The sequence below is a fragment of the Prionailurus viverrinus genome, chromosome A2, assembly GCF_022837055.1.
Source record: "Prionailurus viverrinus isolate Anna chromosome A2, UM_Priviv_1.0, whole genome shotgun sequence".
NCBI classification, from domain to species: domain Eukaryota; kingdom Metazoa; phylum Chordata; class Mammalia; order Carnivora; family Felidae; genus Prionailurus; species Prionailurus viverrinus.
Window position 1 is genome coordinate 155,524,284 of NC_062562.1, and position 7,834 is coordinate 155,532,117.

The following is a 7,834-nucleotide window of genomic DNA, read 5'->3' on the forward strand; positions in this document are numbered from 1 at the left end:
AGAGGGAGAGTGAGACAGAGAATCCCAAGCAGGTTCCATGCTGTTAGCACAGAGCCCTACGCAGGGTCCGAACTCATGAAACGTGACATCATGACTTGAGCTGAAATCAAGAGTCAGATGCTTAACCAACTGAACCACCCAGGCACCCCGAAAATGTCTACTTTTGACACAAATGAAATGACATGAAGTCTGGGATTCACATTAAAAGAATACCACAAAGAAATCAACAGAAGGAGCTAGATGGAGCAAGAATGGTGAGATCTTGATAATTACTGAGTGTGGATGATGGCTATATGAAGGTTCCTTGTTTTATTCTCTCTAGTTTGGGGTATGTTTGCAAACTTTCTTTTAAAAAAAAACATTTTATAGGGGTGCCTGGCTGGCTCAGTCAGTAAAGCATGTGACGCTTGATCTCAGGGTCATGAGTTCAAGCCCCACATTGGGTGTAGAGTTTACTTAATGAAAAAAAAAATTAATTAAATAATATATTTTCTAAATAGTGTTAGTGAACAAACAGGTACACCCAGACACTGGGAGGGTGTACCCAATGGGTGCCCCTGCTTGGGATGATAATTGCAAAGGTATTATTATAAGGATAGTCTTAAATGTAAACAGCTGAGTGGTCCTTTAAAATCAGAAAGGTTTGGTGTGCCTGGATAGCTCAGTCAGTTAAGCGTCCAGCTCTTGATTTCGGCTCAGGTTCATGAGTTCGAGAGCACAGAGCCTCCTTGGGATTCTCTCTCTTCTTCTCTCTCTGCCTCTCCCCTGCTCACTCTCTCTTAAAATAAATAAACTTTTAAAAAAATAAATAAAATCAGACCAGTTCAGCCAGTGCCATCACCTTGAGTGATATCACCGAGCAGTTTCAAAAGATAAACTCCAAAATCTAGAGGAAAGGAGAACAGAGGTAAAAAGGTCAAGAACACGAAACCCAAAATATTGGATCCACCTCTCCGACTGAGTGTCCGGTAGATGGTGACTCCCAAACCCGAAAGCGCATCCAAAATGCTCTGGGAGTGAACGGAAACACTGATTCCTAGGCCCCAGACACCAGACCTACCGAATTTGAATATCTCGAAGTGAGACCCAGAAAACTCCCTTGTTCAGACAACTCAGGTGAACAAGTTCCCATAAAGCATGAGAGCTCCTGATGTGGACCCCCTTCTCTGCCCTTCTCCAGATGCAAGTGTGGGACACAGCAGGCCAGGAGCGCTTCCGGACCATCACGCAAAGCTACTACCGCAGCGCCCACGCGGCCATCATCGCCTACGACCTCACCCGACGCTCCACCTTTGAGTCTGTTCCTCACTGGATCCACGAGATAGAAAAATATGGCGCGGCGAACTTGGTCATTATGCTGATTGGTATGCTGTTTTCAAAGCATTTAGCTTGTCGTTCCTGGCCCCCTCTCCTGATGCTCAGCTTTTTGGGTGTTTCTGATGGGAATGGCACATGAAATCATAAGAATGCCGGTGGTGGAAGGACCTCAGAGTGTTTGGCCCGGAAATTCCCATCAGATTCACCCGAGAATGGGGTGAATGAGGTTGGCGGGATGGGATGTGAATTTGCTAGTAATACAGATTCCAAGGCCCCCACCCTAGAGCGTCTCATTCTGGAGACCTGGGATGCGGCCCCGGCTTCTAGAGAAGCCATACCCTTCATACCGATTTGATGCGAACGTGTATAGACCACACAGAAAATACTCTATAGTCTGAGGTTCATAATAGCAGATGGCTCCAGATCCCCAAGGAAGCCACTCAGATGCACGTGACTGACTGCACCCAGGAATAACTCCTTACAGCTGCTAAGATCCTAACAAATCCTAGCAACAAACCTCCATCAGAATTAACAGGGATACAAGGGGCAGACCAGACTCCCAGCTTAGGAATGGCCACTCCTACAACATCCCTTGGTGAGAGCCACCAAGGGGCTCTCGTATCTTTCTTCTAGAAGCAGAGCTGTGCCCTGACCTTAAACCTCACTAGCAGGTGCTTGGGTGGCTCAGTTGGTTAAGTGTCCGACTTCGGCTCGGGTCATGATCTTACGGTTCATGGGTTCAAGCCCTGCTGTGCCGAAAGCTCAGAACCTGAAGCGTGCTTCAGATTCTCTCCCTCTCTCTCTGCCCCTCCCCCAATCATGTTCTATCTCTGTCTCTCTCTCTCTCTCAAAAATGAATAAATGTTAAAAAAAAAAAAAAAAGAGGTGAGCTGAGATCAAGAGACAGACCCTTAACTGACTAGGCCACCCAGGTGCCCCTAGACATTCTTAATTTCAATATATTTCAATCCATCAATCTTTTCCTTAATGATTGTTTCCTTGTATCCTATTTAGGAAATCCCCTAATCAAAGTCATCAAGATATTCTGTCTTTTGAAATAAGTTGTCTGTCTGCCTTCCTTCCTTTCTTCCTTCTTCTCTTTCTCTTTCAACTTATTGTGGCTTTTACATTTAGATCTAATGTAACATCATTAGATCTAACCAACATCAGAACTGATATTGGTCTATTTGTTGGTATGGACCACAAATTTGTAATTTTTCATGTACAGATCCAATTGCCCCAGTGCTATTTACTAAAAAAGGCAGCCTTTCCCACTGCTCTGTGATACCATCTTTCTGTAAAGGGTGCATATATCAGTGCACCCTTGTTTTTGAGCTTTTTATTCCACTCTATTGATCTATTTCATGCATGCTCTTGTGGGGCAAAGTGCCTTAGACATTACAGTGGCTTGTGGCCCTCCAAAGGGCTAGATATACCATGTATCTGTGGTACTAAATTTTCATGGGATCTATATACAAATGTTCATAACAGCTCTATTCATAATTAACCAAAAACTAGAATCTACTCCATTTCTTCAAATGGGTGGATGGTTAAACTCTGGTCCATTTATACCATGAACTGTCACTCTGCAGTAAAAAGGATAAATTACCAATACCTCCTTGGATGGAACTCAAGGGAATTATGCTGAGTGGAAAAAAAGGCAATCTCTAAAGGTGATATCTCTAAAGCCACCCTGGGGCACCTGGGTGGCTCAGTTGGTTGGGTGTCCGACTTCAGCTCAGGTCATGATCTCACAGCTCGTGAGTTCGAGCCCCACATCAGGCTCTATGCCAACAACTCAGAGCCTGGAGCCTGTTTCAGATTCTGTGTCTCCCTCTCTCTCTGCCCCTCCCCTGCTCATGCTCTGTCTCCCTCTGTCTCAAAAATAAATAAAAACATCAAAAAAAATCTTTTGTTTTAAAAATAAAGGTGATATCCTGTATGATGTCGTCTGTATAATAGTCCTGAAATAACAAAATTGTAGAGATGGAAAACAGATCAGTGGTTACCAGGGGTTGGGGGTTAGCTGTGATGGGAAGTTATAAAGTGGTGCACGAAGGAGCACTTTGTGTGAATGAACCACTCTGTTATCTTGGCTGCGGTGGTGGATATATGTGGTGAAATTGCCTGTAATTATACATGCACGTGCACAAAGGAGGGTACCATGTAACTGGTGAAATCTGAGTAAGCTCTGTGGGTTGCACCAATGTTAACTTCCTGATTTTGAGGTTGTGCTACAGTTACGCAAGAGGTTACCCATGGGGAAACTGGGTGAAAGGTACGCTGGACCTCCCTGAAGGACCTCCTTCAACAGCCTGCAAGTCTAAGTGCACCTGGGTGGCTCAGTCGGTTAACGTCAGACTCTGGAGCTCTACACTTACATCGCGATCTCACCGTTTGTGAGATTGAGCCCCAACTTGGGCCCCGGGCTGACGGCATGGAGCCTGCTTGGGATTCTCTGTCTCCCTCTCTCTCTGCCCCTCCCCTGCATTCTCTCTCTCAAAATAAGTAAACATTAAAAAAGAAACAAAGAAACAAACCAGGGGCACCTGCTTGACTCAGTCACTTAAGCCTCAGACTTTGGCTCAGGTCATGATCTAGCAGTTCATGAGTTCAGGCCCCGCATCACTCTCTGTGCTGACAGCTCAGAGCCTGGAGCCTGCTTCAAATACTGTGTCTCCCTCTCTCTCTGACCCTGCTCACATCCTGGCTCTCTCTCAAAAATAAATAAACATTAAAAAAATTAAAAACAAACAAACCAATCTGTGAGCCTATAATTGTTTCAAAATTAAGTTTTAGGGGCTCCCGGGTAGCTTAAGTTCCTGACTTTGGCCCAGGTCATGATCTCATGGTTCGTGAGTTCCAGTCCTGCGTCTAGCTCTGTGCTGACAGCTCAGAGCCTGGAGCCTGCTTCACATTCTGTGTCTCCCTCTCTCTCTGCCCCTCCCCGCTTGTGCTCTGAGTCTCTCTCTCTCTCTCTCTCTCTCTCTCTCTCAAAAATGAATAAACATTAAAAAAAATTAAAGGTGTAAAGGCTTTCATGGTGGGGAGGGGTAATTACGAGAAGAAAGGGCCTAAAAAGGCTCCTTTATGGGAAAAAAACAGGTTGAAAAACATTAATCTAGCCTGTCTTAATTACGGTAGCTTTGTAAGAAATACTGATGTCTGGTAGAACAAATCCTTTAGGAAGACAATTTTACCTTGTGATTCCTGCCTCAGAGAAATCAAAGTCCAATGACTGGATGAATATAGGGGTTGAAGTAGAGAAGCCAAAGAGATGGGTCACTCTTCCTTCTGTGAGCAGTCCCGGGCCATGCTTGCAAAACCCCTCACTGAACTCTCTGGGGTAACAGGGAATGTTCTACATCCAGAGGGGAAGGGTGGTTAGAGAGCATATACGTTTGTCAAAACTCATGAACTGCACAGTTAAAGTCTGCATCTTGTTGTATGTAAGTTATAGCTAAATCCCGCATTATTCATTCCATGCCTTCAATCCAGCAAATCCTAATTCACAATCTCCTCAGCTAGACCAGGGCTATCCAACAGCACCCAGCACTTTGTGGTCTGGAAAAGAGAGTGGAAAGAGAACCAAGATTTGGGGCACCTGGGTGACTCAGTGGGTTAAGATCGGCTCGGCTCACGATCTTATGGTTTGTGAGTTTGAGCCCTGCATTGGGATTGCTGCTGTCACTGCAGAGTGAGCTTCAGATCCTCTGTTCCCCACTCTGCCCCCTCAACTCTCTCTCTCTCTCTCTCTCAAAAATAAATAAACCTTAAAAAAAAAAAAGGAGGGGCACCTGGGTGGCTCAGTCGATTAAGTGTCCGACTTCGGCTCAGGTCATGATCTCACGGTCCGTGAGTTCGAGCCCCGCGTCAGGCTCTGTGCTGACGGCTCAGAGCCTGGAGCCTGTTTCAGATTCTATGTCTCCTGTCTCTCTGACCCTCCCCTGTTCATGCTGTCTCTCCTTGTCTCAAAAATAAATATTTTTTTTTAATTTTTTTTTTCAACGTTTATTTATTTTTGGGACAGAGAGAGACAGAGCATGAATGGGGGAGGGGCAGAGAGAGAGGGAGACACAGAATCGGAAACAGGCTCCAGGCTCTGAGCCATCAGCCCAGAGCCCGACGCGGGGCTCGAACTCCCGGACCGCGAGATCGTGACGTGGCTGAAGTCGGACGCTTAACCGACTGCGCCACCCAGGCGCCCCAAAAATAAATATTTTTTTTAAAAAAAAGGAAAAAAGATTTGGAGGCAGAAGAGAGAAGACTGAGGACTCCCTCTGGCACAGTCTTTACCTTATTTAGACTTGAAGGAAAGACAGTCCCTCCCGAGAGCACACAGCCTTCATCTGTCCCTGCCAATAAACACAACCCTCCAGCCCCTTTCTCACAGCTCCTGAAGATCTTGACAGTGAATGAAGACAGTGGCTCTTTCCATACATTGATGGTTTCATTTTCAGCAAATCTGCCCACAATTGCTGTCTATGAATGTATGCACGCGTGCATATTGCCGAACTAAATGTTTCTCTTAAGGTTCATTAAAACACGCGCACGCGCCCGCACACACACAACGGATTCAGTCCCTCAATGGAATATTTGTTTATCTCTCTCACCCCCAGGGAACAAGTGTGACATGTGGGAAAAACGGCATGTCCTGTTTGAAGATGCCTGCACGCTGGCTGAGAAACACGGCCTCCTTGCTGTTCTGGAAACATCTGCTAAGGAGTCTAAGAACATAGACGAGGTCTTCGTGCTGATGGCCAGGGAGCTAATTGCCCGCAACAGCCTGCACTTGCTTGGTGAGAGCCCCCTGAACAACCTGGCCATGGGTTCCAGGCCGGTTCTTATGGCCCAGGGGCCGAAGGAGAAGACCCACTGCATGTGCTGAATATGCCCTCGAGGCCAGCTGCACCCACAGAACGCCTGATGTCAGAAACCAAAGTTGGCCGGATATCCTGTTGTCGGCCCAGAGCATCTCTGACCAAAGCACAGACTTGCCTCTGGCCCTAACCCCGCCCCCTGGGTGGTGAGCACCGTTGCCTTGATTCACACCTGAGGCCAGAACTGTGGACTCTGAGGAAGAGGACACCACTGTTTCTTTGGATCCCGCCTAGGGCTTAAGGCACAGGGGTAGGAGGACACGGTCTGCTCTTTTTCAGCCTTCCATTTTCTGTCTCCCCAACCCTTCAACAGCTTTCTACTGAATTCTGCTTCTCACTCAAAGAAGAGGGTAGTGAAGGAAAGAAGAAAGGAGGCATATCAAGAGGGGGAGAGGATGTTTAGAACATTCCAGGGCAGTTTACAGCAGCTCTGGCAAGGGAGGATGGAAAAAACCCTGCAGTGATAAACCAGAATGCTGCTGACATTCACATCTCAGGTCTTTAGCTTGGGGGGCAAAGCCTCTGACATAAAGACCATCAACACTGTTTTGCCGAATGGTCAAGTGCCACGTGACGGAGACAGAATGGGATCTCACTTTATCCTAGTTAGATTGCTTTGACCATCCTCCTCGAATGCGGGAGATGCCTACAGTTTCCTTTCTAAAATACCACATTACCTGCTGGATAAAAACTCACTTCTGAATTGCAATTAAATGGGTTCATAGATGAATTTCAAGACAAAAGTGACCTCACTGTGTGGCCCCTGTGCATGCCACGGACCCTCCAACTCCAACGCCTGTGAGAAATAAACATCCTTTTTTCGAAGTCACCTGATGGTTGTTGCTGAGGCCATCATAATGATCTTGTAATCATAAGAACCACAGGGCTGGTCCAGCTACCACGTGGCTCTGAACAAGGAAAGGTCTGTGGTGGCTCACCTTGGCACTAATCACAGGCTGAGACCAACAAAGAACAGATAGCCACTATCCGGGTACTGGGTACTGGAGATGTGGCTAATCTGAATTTGAGATGATCTCTACGTATGAAATACACACCAGATTTTGAAGACTTAGTACTAAAAGAGTATAAAGTATCTTATAACAATTTTATATGATTATATTTTGAAATGATATTTTAGATATACTAGGTTAAATAAGTATATTATTAATGTTTCACCTTTTTTTTTTTTTTTTTTTTTTTTACTTTTTAAATATGGCTACTAGAGGAGCGCCTGGGTGGCTCAGTCAGTTAAGTGTCCGACTTCAGCTCAGGTCATGATCTTGCAGTTCATGAGTTTGAGCCCCGCGTAGAGCTCTATGCTGTCAGCGCAGAGCCCGCTTCAGATCCTCTGCCCACCCCTCTCTCTACCCCTCCCCTGCTCACATTCTCTCTTTCTCTCTCTCTCAAAAATAAGCAAACATTAAGAAAAAAATAAATGCGGCTACTAGAAAAATTTAAATTACGTAAGTGGCTCACACCATACATCGATTGGACAGTACAATAAAGCAATGCTTCTCAAAGTGTAGTTCACCAACCAGACATAGGAGAGGAGCCAGGGGATGCCTGTTACAGATTCCTGAGGCACATGACTGACTTGTGGAATCGGAATCTGTTCAGGAATCCACATTGACCCAAGC

The 7,834-nt window shown here is 45.8% G+C and overlaps 1 protein-coding gene across 5 annotated transcripts in view; it reads left to right on the forward strand.

The window, feature by feature from the left end:
• The window catches only part of RAB19 (RAB19, member RAS oncogene family), a 28,927-nt gene extending 21,478 nt beyond the window's left edge, over positions 1-7,449 (forward strand). For all 5 annotated transcript variants that reach the window (XM_047834122.1, XM_047834123.1, XM_047834121.1 and 2 more), the window contains 2 exons: positions 1,181-1,364; positions 5,937-7,449. In XM_047834122.1, the coding sequence (XP_047690078.1) occupies positions 1,181-1,364; positions 5,937-6,205 (453 nt within the window). In that variant the 3' untranslated portion in view covers positions 6,206-7,449. The remainder of the gene's footprint in view (positions 1-1,180; positions 1,365-5,936) is intronic.
• The last annotated feature ends 385 nt before the right edge of the window (positions 7,450-7,834 follow it).